Genomic DNA, 25,288 nt, shown 5'->3' on the forward strand with positions numbered 1-25,288 from the left:
ATATGATCAGGTTTTTATTTATCCAGAGAGAAGGCTGGTATGTGAGATGAAAGGAAAAACTTATCCAGTAATGCACCTCTACGACTATTTTCCAGGTAAATAATAGACAAGTTCTCCGTGAGGAATGAGTACAGTGATCGTTTACAATGTGCCATGACAAGTTTCCTGCAACGCTTTCAGACATCTAGTTCATGTCCTGCAATTCGGCAGGCAGCAAGCAGTGCCTTTTCAGAAGCAAAAGCACGGCTTTAATGGCAGCAGTTTCCCCTCAGAGCACAGGGCCATGGCACATCACCAGTGCGCCGCTGGGATCCGCTAATATGGACGAACACGGGCCTCAATTTCCCCTCATAAGGCTTTTTAGCGTGACCTGTGCTGGTGTACAGGGCCAACATGGAGATCACAGTGGAGAGAAGGAATGCATATGGGCTGGGCTGGTCCAACAGGAAGCATAATCTACACCAGCTCGCGCCTTCAACCAGTTCCTCTCACCCCTAAGCACATGAACCGTGACTCCCACCAGGCAGGCCAGTCTGGGAAATGTTTAAAGTTTGTGTGACAGGATTATAATAGCGGCACTGATCATTATTTACTCAATATCTGCTCTGGGTTCTCTTCTCGCATTAGCTTCATACATCTAATTCAGATTAACAGTGCATTTCACAAAAGTACAAGAAAAAAAATAATACTGGTTTTACACTATACATTTTCTAAAATATATACAGAGTAAAATAAGTTAATGTTTTCATAATGAGTTGTAGCCAGTCTCCACTTCTGTGCAATTATATGCATGTGTGTGCGCGAGTGTATACAAGAATATCCAATATATACACCACACAGCCTAAAGTCTCTACAGGCAGCTACTTATTTGGTTACAGAGTGAGTTTCATTAGAAGACCTGTTGAAGCTGATGCTCATCTCCAATGCAAGTCAATAAACAGATACATGTATCTCTTTACAGTCCCTGTGGGGAACAGCTCCCCTAGGGTTACAATTACATGTTAAATATCCTTACATTTACAACCTAGGATGTTAGCTCTAATAAAAAATAGTACATTTGTCAAAAATATTCTTGCAGTGCTTCTCTCTTTCAAGCATGCTTTTGAACACTTTTTGTGTGTTTGTTTCTGAATCCTGACAGGAACAGCCTGTCCACACACACATCCTTCCGGGCTGACTTAGTCTCTCATGCTCCAACTCTACTGCTATGAGAACACAACACCACAGTCTCCCTGACCGAACCCCAGGCCCCATCCAGTCTCCTGAAAGGGCCTGAGGCGGCCACTGGCCAATATGGGAGGCCCATCAGGTAATTTCCGCCAAAACGCTTCCAGTTTAGCATCATCATGCCCCTTACCACCCCTCCTTCTCACTCCCGGGCCAGTCGTCACCAGTCACATCATACCACAACTTATTGCAGCTGAATTTTGCAAATTGGCTTATTCTGGGAAAACAGATATTAGCTTTAAGTATTTGATATATGTAATATATATTAATATGAGTCAGTTATTCCCACACATCCTTTAGCCCTTATAGGTGGAGTCTGTTCTGTCCTCCCGACACACCTTCCCAGCCTCCAGAGCAGATGGGAACTGTGAGTGGTACGGGGGGGTTGCTCTAGTCCAGTCAAGTCCAGGCTTTGTGCCTGAAGCCTTACAGTCCAGTGCTGACCACAGTGGTCTGGGGGGCCTGGCAGGCCTGGCTCAGAGCCTCTCTGATCTGCAGGTTGAGCTCCATGAGGCGCCCGTTGGCCTGGGACAGGTCCCTGCTGGGTCCCACCACCGCCAGGCAGCCCGTCTGGCCCAGCGTCTGCTGACGGAAGTAGATGTGCAGTAGAGTCTGGACTGCGTCGTCTGACTCGTTCCCAAAGATGTCGTTAGGCCACAGAGACCTAGTGGAGAGGGGCATCAGCACTGACGTTTAAGAGTAGATGCAGGACTGTGGACTAGACACATGACAAGCCTGTGTAGTCTATACATTGAGGAATAGCTGTGGGGTACGTTGTTTCTTTACCTGAAGGTTTTGACCTGTGTGAGGGCGGAGCCGAAGTCTCTGGCCCTCAGGGTCTCGATCAGTGATTGGATGGCCGTCTCAGTGCTGGTCTGGGAGGCATCAGACACACCCACATCCTCCTGTCCATCAACCCCAGACTCCGCCTGCTTCAAACAGCTCTCCAGGATGGCCAGCTCCTCTGACATGTTGGTCACCTTGGAGACACACACACACCCAAAGTTCAGATAACCGCAGAGATAATCTCACGTGTGTTTGTGTACGTCAAAGTCTATGCAGCAATGCAGTTAGTATTGACGTGGAACTGGAATAGCTGACCCTCTCTCTGCATGTGAGAAAAGAGTCAAATCTCATTCAGGGATTTAATTAGATTAAAGCCATAAAACAGCAGGGCTAGCCCTCAGCAGAACATCCAGGCACTGTGTCAGTGCTTGTCTGTCTGGTCTGAAAAATTGTGTGTGAGAGAGATAGAAAAAGAGAATATACAGAGGCATCTTTAAGAATGTTAACATTCAATCTTAAGGGCGCATTTGTAAGTAATCATTTACAATAACAGCTCACGACTTTACAGAACAACTATTTCTGTTACAGTATCTTAAATTCCAAAACGCATGTGTGTGATATATAATAAATTTGTTTAATTTAGCGTGTGCATTGTCACTGCTGGTTTCCCTGTCAGGGAAGATGGGAGAAATGCAGGCGGCCTCCGTGTCTCTCATGCTTTCCTGAACCAACCTGAAGCCCAATTAAAGAGCTCTTTGGGGAAGGGAAAGTAAAATAACAACCCACCATCTCCATCCCTGTGTTGACCTCACACACAGGGTATGACCTGAAAGGCTACAAGCATGCTTGAGTGGCTGACTTAACAATGTTTCTTTTAGGCTTGTCATCTAAATAAATGACCTAAACTGATTCCTATTACCAGAGCTTCTTCTAAAACCAACCACCTTTAATGTTCCACTACCCATACCCTGTCGAGTAAAGTGTTTGGGTGTAAACCCCCCCCCCCAGCCTCACCTCTGCTTCTCTCTTAATGGTGTCCACACGACTGATGAGCTTACAGTAAGCCTGGAAGAGCAGCAGCAGCTGGAAGTGCAGCTTATAGAGCCTGCGACACAGCTCCAGCTCCTACAGAAAGACCAGAGACGGTCAACACACCACCCACACAGGCATAATGATCACATGATCAGACGGATGGATATCCTGGGTTATCAAGAGTGGGAGGAGATGAAAGGGTTAAAGAGGCCCAGTGTGGAGTGGAGCGATGGTCCCTACAGAGACCGGACGACCTAACGAGGCCCGGAGCCATAGGTGAGGGTCTAGCTAGCACTATTAACCAGCTATTAACCAACCACAGGCTGTCATCATTAGCCATGGAGGACTGGGTTATATACCGACCATCACCACTTGTCTGTCTGGCCCCCTATGGTTAAGGTACAGTATGTCCAAGCACAGAGATATACTGACCAAATATGTGGAATTATCAAACATTGTTCCTAATCCAGGAAAATGGGAATTTGAACAGATATGGGAATGGAGCAATAAGCACGCAAAATGAAGGTAGACTAAACATCTCTCTCGCCCTCTCAATCCAGGGCAACATCCCCCTCTCAAATTAGGTACACAACTACTACAATGATTTTGAGAGATTTTACATCTGCTGTCAAATCAGAAGTGAAGAGGGAGTGGTTAAGAAGTTGATAAGATGATTCAGTCAAAGGCGAAGCCAAAAGTAATGCATAAATAACGATGATAAACAGTATGATTTGGGTAGATGGGGACTGTAGCAGCGTTATATGAGAGATGGGTGGAGTCAGTGTGGGAGGGCCCAGGCCGTTGTTGGTTGACGACGGCAGCAGGTACATATGGAGAGGGATGAGATGATAAGCGTGTTGTCTGGACATCATGATTATATTAGAGTCTAGAATAGAGAACCACTTACTGCTAGTTTTTCCATTTGCTAAGCAAGAAGGTGAGCAGGTCACAAAAAAAAAAAAAAAAACAGGAAGAGAGAAAGATCAAGAATTAGTGAGCTTTCACATCGCAACTCTAACAACCACTCCATCCTAACACCTGTTCTCAGGGCAGGGGGGCTCAGTCCCAACAATGGTTCTTAGAGAACACAGCTCACATCAGCTGGTCAGTGTTTTCAAAGCAGTGTAGAAATACAGAGACAGAAAACAAAGGATGTAGACAGAGTGAGAGAAGGGGGACAGAGAATCTGAAGAGAAGAGAATGGGAAGAAGTGGGAGGGGGTGATGTAGAAGAGAACGGTGAATGAGTATGTGCTCCTCTGCTTGTCACAGTACAACAGAGCTTTAGTCTGGAATAGCTCCTCTTTCACAGCCAAGTATGTCCTCTGACCTGAAAGAAAGGGGGAGAGGGAGGGGAGCAAGCAGACATCTATAACCTCCAGCAGTGTGGTCAGAATACTAAATCTCAGGGGACAGGGGGAGACCACGCAGTTGAGGCACCCGGCTGACCTCAGATCAGCTACAGTGCATTCGGAAAGTATTCAGAAATATTCTAAAATTGATTAAATTGTTTTACCCCCCCCCCTCAATCTACAAACAATAACCCATAATGACAAAGCAAAAACTAAGACAAAATATTTTAGCAAATAAATATGACATTTCCATAAGTATTCAGACCCTTTACGCAGTACTTTGTTGCAGAAATTATAGCCTAGAGTCTTTTTGGGTATGACACTACAAGCTTGGCACACCTGTATTTGGGGATTTTCTCCCATTCTTCTCTGCAGATCCTTTCAAGCTCTGTCAGGTTGGATGGGGAGCGTTGCTGCACAGCTATTTTCAGGTCTCTTCAGAGATGTTTGATCGGGTTCAAGTCCGGGCTCTTGCTGGGCCACTCAAGGACATTCAAAGACTTGTCCTGAAGCCACTCCTGTGTCATCTTCGCTGTGTGCTTCGGGGCGTTGTCCTGTTCGAAGGTGAACCTTTGCCCCAGTCTGAGGTCCCTGAGTGCTCTGGAGCACGTTTTCAAGGATCTCTGTACTTTGCTCCATTCATCTTTCCCTCAATCCTGACTAGTCTCCCAGTCCCTGTCACTGAAAAACATCCCCACAGCATGATGCTGCCACCACCATGCTTCACCATAGGTATGGTGCCAGGTTTCCTCCAGACGTGACGCTTGGCATTCAGGCCAAAGATTTCAATCTTGGTTTAATCAGGCCAGAGAATCTTGTTGCCTTTTGGCAAACTCCAAGTGAGCTGTCATGTGCCTTTTACTGAGGAGTGGCTTCTGTCTGGCGACTCTACCATAAAGGCCTGATTGGTGGAGTGCTGCAGATATGGTTATCCTTCTGGAAGGTTCTCCCATCTCCACAGAGGAACTCTGGAGCTCTGTCAGAGTGACCATCGCGTTCTTAGTCACCTCCCTGACCAAGGCCCTTCTCCCCGATCACTCAGTTTGGCTGGGCTACCAGCTCTAGGAAGTCTTGTTGGTTCTAAACTACTTCCATTTAAGAATGATGGAGGCCACTGTGTTCTTGGGGACCTTCAATGCTACAGAAATGTTTTGGTACCCTTCCCCAGATCTGTACCTCGACACAATCCTGTCTCAGAGCTCTATGGGCAATTCCTTCAACCTCCTGACTTGGTTTTTGCTCTGACATGCACTGTCAACTGTGGGACCTTATATTGACAAGTGTGTGCCTTTCCAAATCATGTCTAATCAATTGAATTTACCACAGGTGGACTCCCATCAAGTTGTAGAAACATCTCAAGGATGATCAATGGAAACAGGATGCACCGGAGCTACATTTCAAGTCTCATAGCAAAGAGTCTGAATACTTATGTAAATAATGTATTTCTGTTTGATTTAAAAAAAAAAAATACAAACATTTCTAAAAACCTGTTTTAGCTTCATCACTTAGGGGTATTGTGTGTAGATTGATGAGGGAACATTTTTTAAATAGATTTTAGAATAAGGCTGTAACGTAACAAAATGTACATCTACTATGATGAGCTGAAGTAATATTGGCTTTAGGACCCGTGGACAGACCAGGGTTCAGTCGCCAAAGGATGTGTAAGAGACTGTCTCCTTTGAGGCTCTAATTATGTCAATGAGCTTGTAGAAAATTAAAACATTTTGTTCAGGATGAGGGGATATAAATCTATTTTCTCAAATAAAATGTTTCAATAGGCACATTCCCATGCTTACCAAGTGTTTGATTGCATTAGAAAAGGCACACATGAAAACAAAAACAGACTTTGTAGTTACATTTTTCTACACATGTAGCAATGCTGTGTTCAGATGTGTGTGGGTTAGTCATACCTGTGCCTGAGTGTTGGGTCGTCGGTTGCAATCTTTGTCGCCAAACGTCTTCCTGCAGTTCTCCAGCCACTGTGGGCATCGGATAAGGGAGGAAGGGAGTGTGTGAATACGTCATGAGATTGATACCAGCCTATGCCAGTCTACTTTTCTTTGAACTGTGTGTGTGTGTGTGTGTGTGTAGGGGTTGGGGGGTAGATTTAATAAGAGCGCTGTACTTAGCGAATTAAAGAGGGTCTGTTCTAGTGCAGCGGGGCGGAGATCAATCCTCAAGGGACCGCACCAGTCTCATTCAATTAGCACCCCAGCATCCCCAAGCCCTCTCTGCATCCCTCTCTCTCTCGCAATCACATCTGTCCTCTTTACCCTCCCCCCCGCCCGCCGTCCCTCTAGCTGATTTATAAGCGCCAGGGAATATTTTTAGCCCGTCAGCAGGGGATGTCGCTAGCAATGTGGACGCTAAATCCACTCCTCCCTGTGATACAATGGCTGACCCGACGATGAGACACACAACCCATTTACCTCCTTATGACTCAGTTCATTGTCACTGTTGTGTTCTCTCAGCCTCTTCCTCCCTGATCTGGAGGGGAAATGATGTGTAATCTAGAGCCTCATTGAGCCTTCCTTGCTAGGAATGAGAGGCCATTGAAGTACAACCAGTGGTCTGGTGCAGGGATGGTCTGAGTACAGATATGTGGTATGATCATTAGCCATAATTGGATGGAATAAGGATGTGGGATTGTGTGATCTAGGGGTTCAGGAAACAGTTGGTAAGAGTGTACTGTAGCTAGGGATGAGAGTATGTACTGTGTAGCTGTAAATGAGGATGAGATGGAGAGCTCACCTCCTCGGCCGCCTCCCTCTTGCCGTTGTAGGTGTCCAGGTGTTCCTGCAACTCCAGCACACTAAACTTCAGAGTCTCCAGCAGTCCACATGAGACCAACTATGACACAAACAGACCCGACAACACACATTCAATAAATATAGTACCTAACTTCCAAGTTGGACCAAACTTTTTTTATAACAGTAGCTAGGTTTCTATCCAATTGGTGTCAGATTTTCATGCGAATATTCTAAATTCTGCATAAAGAAAATGTGCATTTTCACTCCAGTGGTGCTTCCACCAAACTGATCTGTTGCGTAGAAAAATCAGTCTGATGTAGCACACACAATGTAATTTTTCACAAGTGTAAGTGTGAATGTGTGTTCAATGTGTTTCCATCCATTATAAAGATCTGTCATTCTCATTAAAAGCAAGTGTAAGAAGAAGCGGTAGATCTGTTCTATGTGTGTTAATTCTATGCGTTTGTGTCTTTTATTTTCAGTTTTGTACATCAGCTGAAAATACAATATTTTTGGTTATTGAAAATTTATTTCACAGTAGTACAATGATTCTCTACACTATACTTGCTTGTTTTGTCACAAACTGAAATTAGGCTAACTATTACAATTTTAGTAACCAGGAAATGGAGCGATTTCTGCATTTGCACCTTTAATTGACCACAAAACCAACTTTTAGCAATGTTCTTCTCAATCTCTGGTTAAATGGAAAAATACAGTCCATAAGCACAGAAGGATCTTAAGGATCTGGAAAGATTCTACATGAAAGAATGGTCCAAGATCCCTTCCAATGTGTTCTCCAATCTTCTAAAGCATTTAAGAAAAAGGTTCAATAGCTAGGTTTCCATCCAATTGCAGACTGATTTTCATGCCAATATATAAAAAATGTGCTTAAAGAAAATATGCACATTTACCCACCAGTGTTGTTTCCACCAAACTCGCTTAAGTTTTGATGTACCGAATAAAAGTCTGAAGTTCAATGAGTTTCCATCCATTTTCAACTCTACCGACAGTTTTGTCACAATTCTTTTTGTCAAACAGCAGTCAAGCATTGATCAAGTCATCAGAATAAGACCCTTAATATTTATTGGAAAGGAGCATCAAGCTCATCACTGTGCACTTTCACCACCCTGTGAAGTTCATTATAACTTATTTCAACTATAGCCTGATAAACTACATGGTTTCCCGAGTCGTAGTGGGAGGACCGCACAGCATATCATCGCGTAATAAATTTACTTCGATATGATGGTTATTATATCAATATTTGCGCATAATGGCGCAAAAAAAAAATCACAATGTCGAAAGAACAAATTCTGTCAGCATTTATAAAATGTTACAGAAACTTAATGTTTCAATCATGTTGTGATTAGGGTTGCAAAGGATCGGAAACTTTCAGGTAAATTTCCAGAATTTTCCCAGAACTTTTCCATGGGAAGTTGAGCCCTGGAATTTGGGGAATTCTGCTTAAATTTATTACAAAAAGTTCGCTTGAATCTTTTTTTGTGGGATACGCAATTCTAGGTCTTGTGGCATGTTTTGGTTAAACTATCCCCAATTCAATGGAATTACAACCCTCTGCATGCACAGTGCACTCTTCCATCACATGTACAGCTGATTCTCAAGATCTTGCACACTAATGAGATGTTATTGAGCCCACACAACTACACTGTCTGAGCCAAGGACTACATGCTTTCTGGTAAGTTTTGATTACAATACTGGGTGGGGTGAATATATTTTATATGACATATGCTTTTTTGTTAAATAGTAAATAGTAGCCAACAGCAAAGTGTTTAAATCATTTCTAATTTGTTAACAATTTCTGCTACTTAGTTTTTGCTACCATTTAGCTTGATTGAGCCTGATAACTGAGGAGTGTTAATTCACCTGTTTCCAATGTTTCATTTTAAAACATTTATCTTACAAATTAGTTGTTTAATCTAACTGCTTAACTATTTACCTGTACATGGAACTGTATTAGTTTTTTTTTACTCATTTTTTTCTCATCTTTATAGAAAAATGCCACAGGCACTATCTGATTTGTGGAGACATTTCACTGCAGCTAATGCAGAACAAAAAGCTGTGTACATTTGCAAATACTGTGTCAAATCATATGTGAAGAATGCAACAAAGACGCAGAATCATCTCGCCAAGTGCATAAAGTTCCCTCAGCGCTCACAACAAGCAGCCTCTGGCAAAAGTCCCTCTACTTCTAGCCGAGGTGAAAATGATGAATCAGACACCTTATCGATAGCAACAGCTCATGGTCCTCCTGGAATCAGAAGTTTTTTTTGACTCAATGGAGGAACGTAGTCCAAGAAATGCTGATGAATGTCTTTTTCGAGCAGTGTATGCAACTGGTTCACCTCTGATGCTCACAGGCAATGTGCATTGGAAGAGATTTCAGAATGTTCTTAACCCAGCATACACCCCTCCAACCAGACTTTATCAACTAATTTGCTGGATGCAGAGTTCAAGTGAAGGTCAAGCAAATCATAGAGAAGGCAGACTGTATTGCAATCATCTCTGATGGGTGGTCGAATGCTCGTAGGCAAGGAATAATTAACTACATCTCCACAACAGACACACCGGTCTCCACATTGCAGATGAGCTGAACAACAGAAGGTATTTGCACTGGTGACAGACAATGCTGCAAACATGAAGGCTGCTTGGTCTAAAGTGGAGGAGTCCTACGCTCACATCACACCCATTGGTTGTGCTGCTCATGCATTGAATCTGCTCCTCAAGGACATTGTGGCACTGAAAACAATGGATATACTCTACAAGAGAGCCAAGGAAATGGTTAGGTATGTGAAGGGTCATGAAGTTATAGCAGCAATCTACTTCCCCAAGAAAAGTGAGAAGAATAAGAGCACCACATTGAAGCTGCCCAGCAACACCCGTTGGGGCAATGTTGCCATCATGTTTGACAGTCTCCTGGAGTGGAAGGAGTCTCACCAAGAAATGGCCATATCACAGTCTGCCGATATAGACAGCCCCATCAAGAGGATCTTCCTGGATGATGTATTTTGGGAGAGAGTGGTAAGCAGTCTGAAACCTTTAGCATTAGCCATTGCACGGATTGAGGGAGACAATGCCATCCTGTCTGATGTTCAGAATCTGCTTGCAGATGTAAGAGAAGAAATCCGTACTGCCCTGCCCACAGAGATCAACAAGGCCTATGGTGTCATCACCACCGTGTCTCACCACCTTGGCCTGGATGAGGGCAAGGTTCTTGGCAGTCTGGCGAAGTACACTTCCAAGCAAGGGCTTTGGGATGGAGATGCAATATGGCAGTCGTGCCAACATATCTCATCAGCCACCTGGTGGAAGGGACTTTGTGGATCTGAGGCTCTTTCCCCCGTTGCCTCCCTCATCCTCCAAATCACACCAACATCAGCCGCCTCAGAGCGTAATTAGTCCTTGTTTTTGAACACACACACCAAAGCACGCAACAGGCTGATCAATACAAGGGTAGAAAAATTGGTGGCCATCCAGGCAAATTTTGGGCTTTTTGAGCCTGACAACGAGTCATCCTCAACAAGGTTGGAAAGTGACAGTGAAGATGAGGCCTCAGAGTCTGATGATCAAGAGGTGGACATTGAGGAGGTCCAGGGAGAAGACATGGAAGCCTGAGAGGAAGACAACCAAAGCTTTAGTTTCTAGACTGTCATTTTACAGATGTATGTTGAAAATGTTTTTGGGAGATGCGATGGATCATTGGGGATCATCCAATTTTCCTCTTCTTTTGTTGTCCAGTGAAATCATCCCAAGTGAAGAGTCAACTCATTTAATTAAAGTTCAATTCATAACTAAATAGTTTTTTAAACATTTCTATTGGAAGGATTTAATCATTTGTAATTATGTCTACTTATGATAAGGTAAAAGGTTTATGTTTCTGTCTCCATATGATATGGTAAATATATCCAATGCATAAAACATCTACATTTAAAATGGTATTCATTTAATTAGCATATATTTCCGTTAATTCCCATAGAATGTTTCCACCTCTGAATATTCCCCAAAATGTGCCACCCTAGTTGTGATTATAATTTGTTTTTAACGGTATTACTTAACTGTGGATGGAAACATGGTTAGTGCCGTTCTCCTCGCAAGGGGAAGGTGCTGAAAACAGGGGATCCAATAATATTTACTGCCAACTTTGAGATGTTTTTATTTATTACTTGTTAAACAAAATCTTTCGCTAAGAAATTGTATAAGTATAAATAATATTTAAAAAAAATGTTGAGCATACAATATAACTCAGTAGTCAAATTATTTATTTTATACAGTAGTCAAGACACGAACCATGAGAAGGGGTTAAACATTTAACGTATACTGTACACGTAGATAAACGGCAGAAAAACTGGCAGATTATCATCAATGCCATTTCAACAGCTGTTATTAATAGGTTGTCCACCGCAGGAAATCCTCACTGCTACCCTAATTTATAGAAAGACCCTTATACTGTCCATCATGCAATATGCAACACATGCAATTGCATGCATAACAAGCACGACTAACTATATAACTACTGCTATCGCTAAAAAGCATGCTACAATTAGCTTTGTCATCCTTCCCTTTTGAAACCAGAGAGATGATGCAATATAATCTTTAGATTATTAAGGAAGTTGTAATCTTTGGGTTGGCAGGGAAGACTCACCGTCTCAGCGTCCAGCAGCACCGTGGGGCACTGGGAGCGTGAGGTCATGACCTCTAGGGAGCTGAGGAACTGGTTCCCCATTCGCTGCAGCCTCTCTCCCAGAAAACGCACTGACGAGTGGGTGATGGCGCCAAACTTCCTCTGCATGCTCTATAGACAATAACAATCAACAGAGCAAACACACACACGGCAAATACACTGAGTGTACAAAACATTAAGAACATTTTCCTAATATTGACTTGCACCCCATTTGCCCTCAATTTGTCAGGGCATGGACTCTAAAAGGTGTTGAAAGCATTCCACGGGGATTCTGGCCCATCTTGACTCCAATGCATTGGGTGGACCATTGTTGATACACACAGGAAACTGTTGAGCCTGAAACCCTGTTCAAAGGCACTTCAATCTTTTGTCTTGCCCATTCACCTTCTGAATGGCACCATGTCGACAATTGTCTCAAGGCTTAAAAATCTTTAACATTTCTCCTCCCCTTCATATACACGGATTGAAGTGGATTTAACAAGTGAAATCAATACATGATCAAAGCTTTCACCTGGTAAGACCATCATAGAAAGATGTTCTTCACGTTTTGTACACTCAGTGTATATACAGTACAAAACATAAACACAAAACATAAATAAACACAGAAAACATACACTAAATATATCCCACTCCTCCTCTCTCACCTTAAATAGTCGGGAGAACACATGGAAGGTGTACACAGCAGAGGACCCATCCGTGTCCGACAACATCTGGTTGACATGGACACGCCAGGCATCCTCCTCGTCGTCATAGGCAACAGGCTGGAAAGCTGCCAGGATGGCAGAGAGGAAGGGCGAGGGGGGAGGAGAGGCCTGGACCTCTGGGAAACCATCCTGATCACCCTCATCTTGACTGAAAACACACAGGGTCAGTTTCAGTACTACTGACACAAACACACACAGCATTCACCTCATTCTGAATGCACAAGCGCGCACAAAAACACACACAGACACACACACCCCCTAGCTCTGACTACAACCAAAACAACATCACTCTCTCTATACATCGCTCTCATCCTCTCACTGCAGATGTTTTTGCTGCAGTGTTGTTTCAGCAGAGATCTACTGCAGAGCCAGATCACAGACACATGGCACTTTACCATCTTAACACACACACACACACACACACACTGATACTCACAGGCCTGTGGGACCAAACAGCCTGATGAAGCAGACAGAGTAGAAGTATCTGATACCTGCGCTGCCGAGCGCTGTGGAGGATACAGTCTTCGTCCTCATCCTCACCTTAACTAGCGCTTCTCTCTCCCTCCCTCTCTCTGCAGCACGGTAACACTGCATCTCACTGCCAGCCTGCCTAGAACACTGCACTACCTACCGTACCATCCCAAACATGACTACAGAGCAGAGCTCTGAGCCCAGAATCTGACACACACATACGCAGCAACACAGAGCAAGGCCCCAACCTCACCGAAGGAAGCTCTAAGTACAGCCTTCTACTGATTTAAGCTTTCTGCCTAGCACGCACATCATGCACGCGCAGAGCCCTTTTGTTTTCTGGTGGAGGATCATTTGGAGCACTGCCATTCCCTCTAGCGATCTATCATACTGCCTGGGTTTTGGAGAGAGGGAACATTCACTTAAGCACGTGTGTGTACTGAATGAACAAGCAAGAAGTGTGTGCATGGTTTCTAAATCTCTCGTTGAATAGAGTTGATTTGTAGCTGTACTGTGACCAGTGTCCTCTAACCAGTTTGTCCACCTTGATGAGTGTGTATATAAAAAGGCAAAGAGAAGCCTGAGCTGGCCCACCTTCAGAGAGATGCCCTCAGCTCCCACCCAGCCCAAATGGGAGTCGAGCCAGTGATGAGGTCACCCATTACAGCCGCTCCAACACCGACCGAACAACCGAAACACACACACACACACTCCAACACCGACCGACACACAGATACTCCAACATAGCGTCTTTAGCACATACAGTGGGGCAAAAAAGTATTTAGTCAGCCACCAATTGTGCAAGTTCTCCCACTTAAAAATATGAGAGAGGCCTGTAATTTTCATCATAGGTACACTTCAACTATGACAGACAAAATGAGAGAAAAAAAATCCAGAAAAATCACATTGTAGGACTTAAGGAATTTGTTGCAAATTATGGTGGAAAATAAGTATTTGGTCACCTACAAACAAGCAAGATTTCTGGCTCTCACAACCCTGTAACTTCTTTAAGAGGCTCCTCTGTCCTCCACTCGTTACCTGTATTAATGGCACCTGTTTGAACTTGTTATCAGTATAAAAGACACCTGTCCACAACCTCAAACAGTCACACTCCAAACTCCACTATGGCCAAGACCAAAGAGCTGTCAAAGGACACAAGAAACAAAATTGTACACCTGCACCAGGCTGGGAAGACTGAATCTGCAATAGGTAAGCAGCTTGGTTTGAAGAAATCAACTGTGGGAGCAATTATTAGGAAATGGAAGACATACAAGACCACTGATAATCTCCCTCGATCTGGGGCTCCACGCAAGATCTCACCCTGTGGGGTCAAAATTATCACAAGAACGGTGAATAAAATCCCAGAACCACACAGGGGGACCTAGTGAATGACCTGCAGAGAGCTGGGACCAAAGTAACAAAGCCTACCATCAGTAACACACTACGCCACCAGGGACTCAAATCCTGCAGTGCCAGACGTGTCCCCCTGCTTAAGCCAGTACATGTCCAGGCCAGTCTGAAGTTTGGATGATCCAGAAGAAGATTGGGAGAATGTCATATGGTCAGATGAAACCAAAATATAACTTTTTGGTAAAAACTGAACTCGTCGTGTTTGGAGGACAAAGAATGCTGAGTTGCATCCATACCTACTGTGAAGCATGGGGGTGGAAACATCATGCTTTGGGGCTGTTTTTCTGCAAAGGGACCAGGACGACTGATCCGTGTAAAGGAAAGAATGAATGGGGCCATGTATCGTGAGATTTTGAGTGAAAACCTCCTTCCATCAGCAAGGGCATTGAAGATGAAACGTGGCTGGGTCTTTCAGCATGACAATGATCCCAAACACACCGCCCAGGCAACGAAGGAACGGCTTCGTAAGAAGCATTTCAAGGTCCTGGAGTGGCCTAGCCAGTCTCCAGATCTCAACCCCATAGAAAGTCTTTGGAGGGAGTTGAAAGTCCGTGTTGCCCAGCAACAGCCCCAAAACATCACTGCTCCTAGAGGAGATCTGCATGGAGGAATGTGCCAAAATACCAGCAACAGTGTGTGAAAACCTTGTGAAGACTTACAGAAAACGTTTGACCTCTGTCATTGCCAACAAAGGGTATATAACAAAGTATTGAGATAAACTTTTGTTATTGACCAAATACTTATTTTCCGCCATAATTTGCAAATAAATTCATAAAAAATCCTACAATGTCATTTTCTGGATTTTTCTTCTTCTCATTTTGTCTGTCCTAGTTGAAGTGTACCTATGATGAAAATTACAGACCTCTCACCTTTTTAAGTGGGAGAACTTGCAGAATTGGAGGCTGACTAAATACTTTTTTGTCCCACTGTACATACAATATTTGCTGTCACAGTACCCAGATCCACAACACACACAGGTTGGGAGCATCACAAGGTCAGCCGCAGAGCAATTCCCCGGAGCAGGTTAGGGGGTCGTGCCTTGCTTAAGGGCACATCGGCAGTAGGTGGCACCTGAGATATTTACTCCAGTTGTTGGCTCACATGCAAGTATGAACTGAAAACAGGTATGCAAATGTTACCAGAATTTCAATCTAGAGACAGGATCAATTTATACCTGCCAATACGTAATGGCTAATTTATACAACTGAAGACATACAAACTGATATCTGACTAGAGGCCACAACCACTGCACCTTTGGCCACTGGTACAGGTCCTCTGATATTGGAGAGTAAAGCAGTCTTACCTGGACATATCAGAGAAGTCGGCCTCCTCCTCCTCACAGCGTTCATCCAGCTCCTTCAGCGCCAGCGTCACGTCCTCCTCACACACAGAGCCACAGGGGCTGTCTGGGATGGGGGGCAGCAGGGGCAGGGTCGTAAGGGAGTCCCCATCCTCACAGAGGGACCCCGGCGGGGTGTCTATGGCCGGCAGCCGAGGGGGGGCCGGGTCCAGGTTGTCATGAGGGTCCTGAGAGTCTGTGAGGTCAAACAGCTCAGGGGGGTCCGGGGGCAGTGCTGGGGCACTGCTGCCAAACCCTGTGTCTGTGCTCACACTGCTGCTCAGCTCGTCTGCCGCCGTCATGCTGACCACATCCTGCTCAACACAGCCAGCAGGAGTTGTTCAGGAGCAGATTCAACATATAGTATAGTGGTTCTCAAACCTCTCCTCAGGGACACCCAGGTGTTTCACAATTTTGTTGTAGCCATGAATTAGGTCACCTGATTCACTTCTTCAAGGCCATGCTATATAGTTGACATCAGGTGTGCTAGCTCGGGAATAGATTAAATGAATGTACTCCTCCCCGAGGAGAGGTTTGAGAACCACTGTACTATAACACTACTCACACAAAATCACTCCATCTCTTGAGACCTTACGGTTGCCACAGCAACAGCCCTTATGGGAATAACTACTTAACCTTTATCTATGCCTGAAGTAGAAACATTACTGGCTTCCACAATATATAACATTAAATAATACACTATTCTTAACTATAGAAGAGGGAGACTTGGTCAGCATAATTCAAAAGATGGATATTCACCTCACAGTTCATACTCTAAGTTTGTGTGTCTCTAGAGAAAGGCAAATCAATAAACAGAAGGGCCAATATCAATCTATGGAGCTGGCCTGCCATTAAGAGAGACCCTCAGGGTAATAACACACTGACGTGACCAGACGACAGGCTGAGCGCTAAAAGGCCTTCAAGATAGATGAGATGTGTTGCGCTCTGACGCAGTCCAAGCCATTTGGATGGATCAAGCTACTGAATTATGGATCACGATGAATGACTAGAGTAGTTAAGAAAAAGACTAAATGAGAAGGTTAAGTTTGTGGAAAAAAAAAAATCATTATGGTCAATATAAAGGTTTTGACTAGGTTTTGTTAAATTGTAAATTACAGTTGTAAGAAACGTAGCAGCCAGCTGCTAAGCACAGTAGTACTGAACACTGTCAAATGTAACAGTGGAACATAAACCCACATCAATGACTGCTGTGCTGTGTGACAGGGCAGTTATCTGCATTAGCCCACAGTGTGAGTCATATTACAGGAAACAAGTCAACAATGTTCATGCAAGACACGTCCACAGGGGGAGGAGTGGGGAGGACAGGGGGAGGAGTGGGGAGGACAGGGTGAGGACAGGGGAGTAGTGGGGAGTGCAGGAGTGGGGAGTGCAGGAGTGGGGAGTGCAGGAGTGGGGAGTGCAGGGGAAGGAGTGGGGACTACAGGGGAAGGAGTGGGGACTACAGGGGAAGGAGTGGGGAGTGCAGGAGTGGGGAGTGCAGGAGTGGGGAGTGCAGGAGTGGGGAGTGCAGGAGTGGGGACACAGGAGTGGGGACTACAGGGGGAGGAGTGGGGAGTGCAGGAGTGGGGAGTGCAGGAGTGGGGAGTGCAGGAGTGGGGAGTGCAGGAGTGGGGAGTGCAGGAGTGGGGAGTGCAGGAGTGGGGAGTGCAGGAGTGCAGGGGAAGGAGTGGGGACTACAGGGGAAGGAGTGTGGAGTGCAGGGGAAGGAGTGGGGAGTGCAGGAGTGGGGACTACATTGGAAGGAGTGGGGAGTGTAGGAGTGGGGAGTGCAGGAGTGGGGAGTGCAGGAGTGGGGAGTGCAGGAGTGGGGAGTGCAGGAGTGGGGACTACAGGGGGAGGAGTGGGGACTACAGGGGGAGGAGTGGGGACTACAGGGGGAGGAGTGGGGAGTGCAGGAGTGGGGATATAGGGGGAGGAGTGGGGAGTGCAGGAGTGGGGAGTGCAGGAGTGGGGACTACAGGGGAAGGAGTGTGGAGTGCAGGGGAAGGAGTGGGGAGTGCAGGGGAAGGAGTGCAGGAGTGGGGATACAGGAGTGGGGATACAGGAGTGGGGATACAGGAGTGGGGACTACAGGGGGAGGAGTGGGGACTACAGGGGGAGGAGTGGGGACTACAGGGGGAGGAGTGGGGACTACAGGGGGAGGAGTGGGGACTACAGGGGGAGGAGTGGGGACTACAGGGGGAGGAGTGGGGAGTGCAGGAGTGGGGATTCAGGGGGAGGAGTGGGGATATAGGGGGAGGAGTGGGGAGTGCAGGAGTGGGGATACAGGGGGAGGAGTGGGGAGTGCAGGAGTGGGGAGTTCAGGAGTGGGGAGTACAGGGGGAGGAGTGGGGAGTACAGGGGAGGAGTGGGGAGTACAGGGGAGGAGTGGGGAGGAGTGGGGAGTACAGGGGAGGAGTGGGGAGTGCAGGGGAAGGAGTGCAGGAGTGGGGAGTGCAGAAGTGGGGATACAGGAGTGGGGATACAGGAGTGGGGATACAGGAGTGGGGACTACAGGAGTGGGGACTACAGGAGTGGGGATACAGGAGTGGGGATACAGGAGTGGGGACTACAGGGGGAGGAGTGGGGACTACAGGGGGAGGAGTGGGGACTACAGGGGGAGGAGTGGGGACTACAGGGGGAGGAGTGGGGACTACAGGGGGAGGAGTGGGGAGTGTAGGAGTGGGGAGTGCAGGAGTGGGGACTACAGGGGGAGGAGTGGGGACTACAGGGGGAGGAGTGGGGACTACAGGGGGAGGAGTGGGGACTACAGGGGGAGGAGTGGGGACTACAGGGGGAGGAGTGGGGACTACAGGGGGAGGAGTGGGGACTACAGGGGGAGGAGTGGGGATATAAGGAGAGGAGTGGGGAGTGCAGGAGTGGGGATATAAGGAGAGGAGTGGGGAGTGCAGGAGTGGGGATACATGGGGAGGAGAGGAGTGGGGAGTACAGGGGAGGAGTGGGGAGTACAGGGGAGGAGTGGGGAGTACAGGGGAGGAGTCGGGAGTACAGGGGAGGAGTGGGGAGTACAGGGGAGGAGTGGGGAGTACAGGGGAGGAGTGGGGAGTGCAGAGGGAGGAGTGGGGAGTGCAGAGGGAGGAGTGGGGATACAGGGGGATCTAGAACATCTAATTGAAAGGACTTGTCTTTCCTCTATCTAAGAGTCTCATGCATTAAGGAGAGTGTGGTAGGCTGCCAGTACGGTGGCTATATTACAGAACACTTTTAGGAGTGGGTGGACGTCTGGGCCGTCGTGGAGGGATGAGTAATAGTATTAATGGTTTTATCCAGGGCTCATTACACTAAGACCTGGGCCTGTGATGGGGAGATGTCCTTGGGCTGATATTGAGATGATAGGTGTAAGGAGGGACAGGAATGAGCTCATACGGAAGCTCCATTCACATTACTGGGGAAAAGACGGGGTGTTATTTCTCACAGAGCAGCCCCCATTGAACATTCCCCATCTCAGTTTCGTTCACACAATCACCAGGAGGACAAACATGAGCAGCATAAACTATCAATACAAAACCTAGACAGAACTATACATTGTGTGAAAGACTTGTTGAGCAAGAGTGCATCCTCACCATGGTTACACAGGTTAGTAGTGGTAGATAATGGATAATAATTGAAGCTGTTAGTGACTGCATGTTAGTATGGTTTACCTGGTTATATGTGCTCACTGGTTTAATCTAATGCATGTCTCTGTGTTGCTTCACAATGCTCTCTAATGGAGCGGACTTAACTAGCTCATACTCACACATGGGTCTGCCACGCAGAGTAGGAGGCTGGTGTCCAGTGCTCAGTAATTTAACAGTGAGTTCAGTTGAGTGTTCAGGTTCCAAATTGAGAGGTGACGTTTCACCTGGCCCGAGGTGAGCATTGACAATCTCTCCCCCAATCACACATTTAAGCACCACAAACCAGCCAATCAGAGGAGCAAACGCTAGCCCACCACAGCGCCCACACACCCAGAGCAGCACAACAAGTGGAGAGAAAGAGATGGAGACGGAGGGAGATGTGAACAGAGAGAGAGCCCCCTACTGCACACCAGCTACAGCTCACTCCCTACAGGCAGAGAGAGAGAGGAGGCCACCGCCATCTCTGTGTGAAACATACGCGAGACAGAGAGCGCAGCAGAGGTAAAAATAGGTATAAAGAGGAGAATAAGGAGCTAGAAAGAGCCGGAGCACCACAATTTTGTTGTCCCGATTGGTCACACCTCAGGCAGCTGGATGGAGTCAGAGCAGGCCATCTCCAGTGCAGGGCTGTTCAGGTGGGGCAGCAGGGCCGTGGTCTCCTCTGACAGGGCACTGCTGGACGACTCCTGGGACTGCTGCAGAGAGTCCACATGATTGGACGTGGCATCATCCATAGCAGAGTCACAGTTGATCTGGAGTGAGGGGAGGGAGAGAATAAAACACATGGTTCAGATTCTCCATTTAGAACTACAGTATCAGTCAGGACTGGACCAAGCTGTCATCAAGGCAAAGGCTGGCTACTTTGAAGAACCTCAAATATATTTTGATTTGTTTAACACTTTTTTGGTTACATGATTCCATGTGTTATTTCATCGTCTTGATGTCTTCACTATTATTCTACAATGTAGAAAATAGTAAAAAATAAAGAAAAACCCTGGAATGAGTAGGTGTGTCCAGACCTTTGGCTGATACCGTAGATAGTGAGTACAAAATGAAACCCCCTAATTAAATATCTCATTATCTGGTCCTCTGCATCTCCAGGATATCTGCTGTTTAGTTCTGTTTAGAATAACACGTTCTAAAAACATGCTATATTCCAGACACTATTACAATATCTCTGTTATTTGATCATTCTGTCTGCAAATGATATGCTGCATGCTCATAGTAGCATTGTTTAACAGTTAATACAGACATGTCTCTGACGTTAAACATGTTCAAGTCTTTGGGTCACTAGAGGCATTCTCACTCGCACAGAGCACAGCAGAGAGCATAGGCAGCTCTAGAATAACAGCTTGGGAAGACTGGCTGACTAGCCATTTAGAGCAAAGAGGAGTTTGAGAAAGGCAGCCAGAGGTTTGGGTTATTGGGATCATGCTCACAAAGGAACATGCTGTTAATTTGATGCCAGTTGGAACTCGACTAAATCCGTTTCACTGACATGGTCACGCTATGGACTCCTTTCAGTTTCATCTTTATGTAGCTAATCTCCCAGTTATAGTGTATGTCAATGAGTTGTCTGACCTAAACATATCAGTTATAGTGTATGTGAATGAGTTGTCTGACCTAAACATATCAGTTATAGTGTATGTGAATGAGTTGTCTGACCTAAACATATCAGTTATAGTGTATGTGAATGAGTTGTCTGACCTAAACATATCAGAAACCTGAACTGGACTGATTTTCAGTAGTATAGTTTTGGTCTGTACTTTACTTACCTAAAAAACAAACGTATGGGGGAAGGGGTATGTGGGTAAGGAATCAAATGAGGGTAGCAGGTCTAGGATTGGGGGTGAAGGGGGGCAGGAAATGAAATAGTGACCGGTAACAGTGGAAGCAAGTGTCTAGCCCCTGCCCATACCAGGCACAGTAGTAGATCTGCAGTAGCGCTGCTCAGTGAGCGGGCGGACACGGACACACACACACACACACACACAATGCCAGCGGGCTGTGTGAGGAGCATGGGGCGGGCGGGCGGGGGACAGGGCCACCCTTGTGTTGGGTGAAACTTACTAGGCCAGAGCGGGTGAGAATCTGGCTAGCGCTCAGTACCTCCTCCTCAGACGACTCGTCCGTGTCCTCCTGGTTGGTGAGGTTGAGGCTGGGAGTGCTCCCGGTGTACTGGCACTCCTGCAGGGACGGCGTGTCCCCATCTCCCTCCCCCTTGTCCATGCTGTCCAGGGAGCGCCGACGCACACCCCAGTTGAAGTTGTCCATGCTCTCCCCCTGTAGGACACCCAAAGAAACAGCAGTCAGATACCAGTAGAACTAACTGAAGTTTGAGATAGTGTGGATGAATCACAACAGCACAAGACCAAACACAAGAAAACAACAATGTATGCCACTAACACATGACATCTAAAGAGCTGTGTCTGCAGTAATGGGAAGTGGAGGAGATGACACCTATTCTTTCAGGCTGTTTGACCTAATCACTTCATGTACAAACTATATTGATCATGAACCCAAAAAAGTATTTGTGGCATGCTTCATTGGCTGTCTGTTTCTAGACTGACAAAACAGGTGCTTCTACAGGGTGACAAAAATCACATGACTGACAGAGGGACACCAGGGCACTTAGGATGGCAGCTTTAAAAAGCTCTTTCTGGCCCAAACGTACCTGGAACTCCTTGTGGCGGGAAAAGAGGAAAGGTAACAAGTGGGTTAGAAAGACTAGTAGGGACAGTTACAGGACAACATGGAAGAAAAGTCATACCAAGACCAGTACAAACACACAGATGTTAAGACACAAGCTCAGACGTACTTCAGCACACACACACACACAATTAAACCATTTATTGTCACCAATCAACAACATGATATGAAATGGTGTAATAGCAGACTATTGTAAATGATCCTCTACAAGACATTAAAAAGTGTGTGTGTATACAGATGGCTGCTCCTACTGTACAGTGAATCACCCCTCACCTCAGCATCCTCCAGCTCCACGTCCAGGAAATCAAAGTCCTTGAAGACTCCAAACTGCTGCTCACTTCCTGCATCTTCTCCCTGCAGGTCCTCCTCCCTCACCACCTCCTCCACCGTGGGGATCAGACTGGTCTGCTGGTCACCTGAGTCCAGGTCCTCGTTGGACGAGAACACCACCTAAAACACACACAGAGAAAGATATAACAGTTATGATAAATAGGTTCAATAAACACATGGAGGGATGGCTAGGATATATTCTGTTGAAGTAGATCACTAATCACTAGTCATGCTCGCTCACAGTTTGACATGCCAGGTGTCTTACGGAAGGATTCTTGGGAATACCAGACTCGGGACCACACAGAGAAAGAACGTTCATGAGCTTCTCTCTGGTTCTCCTCTGAAATAAGACAACACAATTAAATATTAACAAACAAAAAGACATGTAAACATGTCAAACCTCACTGTAACATATCCATTAGCTGTAAGTACCTGAGAGAGTTGGGGCCTCTTCCAGCTGACAGGCACCAGGCCGTTGGAGTTGGATCCAGAAGAGGTGGAGGACGTGCTCCGAGTCACAGCAATGACCTGCGGCTTCCCATTCCGCCCTGCAGCTGTGCGCTGGTCCCCGTACTTATGCCCTATGATGGGCGTCTGGTGGTTAAAGGTTACACCAGTTAATCTAGATTGTACAGATGTGATCATTTTGTTTAAAAAAGTAGGGCTAAAGGTAAAAGGTGACTGAAAGAAAAATGGAAAGAGTGAAAAATAGAAGAGGACAGAGGTCGGGACAGAGGTCGGGACAGAGCTTTTAAAAATTGTATATAACATGTATTTTACCATGTAGGTTTAGTTGAAATAAAAACATTTTACAAGGGAGACCTGGCCAAACTAGCAGCACATACAGTTTCATACAACATAAAACAAAGCACTACAGTTTATAAACACATTGAGCAGGCAAGACTCCACCTCTGAGATGTCAAAGTGGAAGTCCAGCGTCTTGCCGGGCAGCTCCTTAGAAGAGTTGTTGAAGATGCGAGTGAAGGCGATCTCTGGGGATCCAGAGGACTCGGTGCTGTAGGAGCGCTGCACCTCGTCTGGCACCACCAGGCTGGCCGACCGAGACACCACCAGCTTCAGGATGTTCTGGGCCTCTTTCCAGTACGGGCTCTGGGGAACACACAGGATCCAAACACAGAGGTGACGTTGGTTAAAATTGTCAATAAGACAGGATTTCATGTTTTTAGAAAGGGGTAAAAGCACACCTCCGTTCTAGGGAAGGTTAAATCTAATTTTATTGGTCACATAGACATATTTAGCAGATGTGATTGCGGGTGTAGTGAAATGCTTGTGATTCTAGCACTAACAGTGCAGTAATATCTAACAATTCACAACAATACATGCACATCTAAAAGTAAAAGAATGGAATTAAGAAATACATAAATATTAGGATGAGCAATGTCGGAGTGGCATTGACTAAAATACAGAAGAGAATACAGTATATACATATGAGATGAGTAAAGCAGTATGTAAACATGATTTAAAACATTAAAGTGACTAGTGTTCCATTATTAAAGTGGCCAGTGATTCCAAGTCTAAGTATTTAGGGCAGCAGCCTCTAAGGTGCAGGGTTACGTAACCGGGTGGAAGCCGGCTAGTGATGGCTGTTTAACAGTCTGATGGCCTTGAGTTGGAAGCTGTTTCTCGGTCCCAGCTTTGATGCACCTGTACAGATCTCACCTTCTGGATGATAGCGGGGTGAACAGGTAGTGGCTCGGGTGGTTGATGTCCTTGATGATATTTTTGGCCTTCCTGTGACATCGGGTGCTGTAGGTGTCCTGGAGGGCAGGTAGTTTGCCCCCGGGCAGAACGCACCACCCTCTGGAGAGCCCTGCAGTTTTGGGCAGTGCAGTTGCCGCACCAGGCGGTGATACAGCCCAACAGGATGCTCTCAATTGTGCATCTGTAAAAATTTGAGGGTTTTAGGTGATCAGCCAAATTTTGCGCTGTTACGCCTTCTTCACCACACTGTCTGTGTGGGTGGACCATTTCAGATCATCAGTGATGTGTATGCCGAGGAACTTGAAGCTTTCCACATTCTACACTGCGGTCCCGTCGATGTGGATAGGGGCGTGCTACCTCTGCTGTTTCCTGAAGTCCACGATCAACTCCTTTGTTTTGTTGATGTTGAGTGAGAGGTCATTTCCTGGCATCACTCTCCCAGGGCCCTCACCACCTCCCTGCAGGCTGTCTTGTTGTTGTTAGTGATCTGGCCTACGACTGTTGTGTTGTTTGCATACTTGATGATTGAGTTGGAGGCATGCGTGGCCACGCAGTCATGGGTGAACAGGGCATACAGGAGGGGGCTGAGCATGCACCCTTGTGGAGGCTCTATGTCGAGGATCAGCAAAGTGGAGGTGTTGTTTCCTACCTTAAGAAATGTATTGTCTTTCACCTTAAACTATCTGATTCTGTCATTCTGGGTTTCTCCCTCACACATTCACACCAAAGGCTCCATCTGATGAAATGAATGAGCCACGTGACACCCATACTGTGTCAGACAGCTTTATTTCTGTAACGGCCAATTCCCATTTATTATTTTCTCTCTCAATCCTTTTCGCGATGAGAGGCCTTAAGAGCATCAGAGTGCTGAGCTGAATTGTAAAAAGAGAAACCAGGTCTCACCTGGACATATTTGCTGATGATCTTCATGATCTCCAGGTTGAACTGTTTAACGGGCGCAGCAGACAGGTCAATGTGACTCAGCAGGCTGTAGATGATCTGTAGCAGGGACTGCTGCATGCTGGGTAGGCCCTTCTCCAGCAACTGAGGATGAGAGGGGAATGTTTAGGAATAGGCTCTCAACTGCCATCATGGGTTGGATGTTGGACATCTGCTTATCAGC

The 25,288-nt window shown here is 46.1% G+C and overlaps 1 protein-coding gene across 1 annotated transcript in view; it reads right to left on the reverse strand.

The window, feature by feature from the left end:
* Positions 1–599: 599 nt before the first annotated feature.
* Positions 600–25,288, reverse strand: part of LOC139409358 (protein furry homolog-like) — a 71,617-nt gene continuing 46,928 nt past the window's right edge. Inside the window, exons 47-62 of the mRNA XM_071154396.1 lie at positions 25,069–25,209; positions 23,353–23,553; positions 22,876–23,037; positions 22,709–22,783; positions 22,387–22,563; positions 21,475–21,687; positions 19,986–20,156; positions 15,731–16,080; positions 12,487–12,694; positions 11,804–11,953; positions 7,148–7,246; positions 6,307–6,375; positions 3,953–3,970; positions 3,028–3,138; positions 2,014–2,207; positions 600–1,891 (exon numbers count right to left, since the gene is read on the reverse strand). Coding sequence (XP_071010497.1) covers positions 1,654–1,891; positions 2,014–2,207; positions 3,028–3,138; positions 3,953–3,970; positions 6,307–6,375; positions 7,148–7,246; positions 11,804–11,953; positions 12,487–12,694; positions 15,731–16,080; positions 19,986–20,156; positions 21,475–21,687; positions 22,387–22,563; positions 22,709–22,783; positions 22,876–23,037; positions 23,353–23,553; positions 25,069–25,209 — 2,577 coding nt within the window. The 3' untranslated portion in view covers positions 600–1,653. The remainder of the gene's footprint in view (positions 1,892–2,013; positions 2,208–3,027; positions 3,139–3,952; positions 3,971–6,306; positions 6,376–7,147; positions 7,247–11,803; positions 11,954–12,486; positions 12,695–15,730; positions 16,081–19,985; positions 20,157–21,474; positions 21,688–22,386; positions 22,564–22,708; positions 22,784–22,875; positions 23,038–23,352; positions 23,554–25,068; positions 25,210–25,288) is intronic.

This window comes from Oncorhynchus clarkii, chromosome 5 (assembly GCF_045791955.1).
Source record: "Oncorhynchus clarkii lewisi isolate Uvic-CL-2024 chromosome 5, UVic_Ocla_1.0, whole genome shotgun sequence".
NCBI classification, from domain to species: Eukaryota; Metazoa; Chordata; class Actinopteri; order Salmoniformes; family Salmonidae; genus Oncorhynchus; species Oncorhynchus clarkii.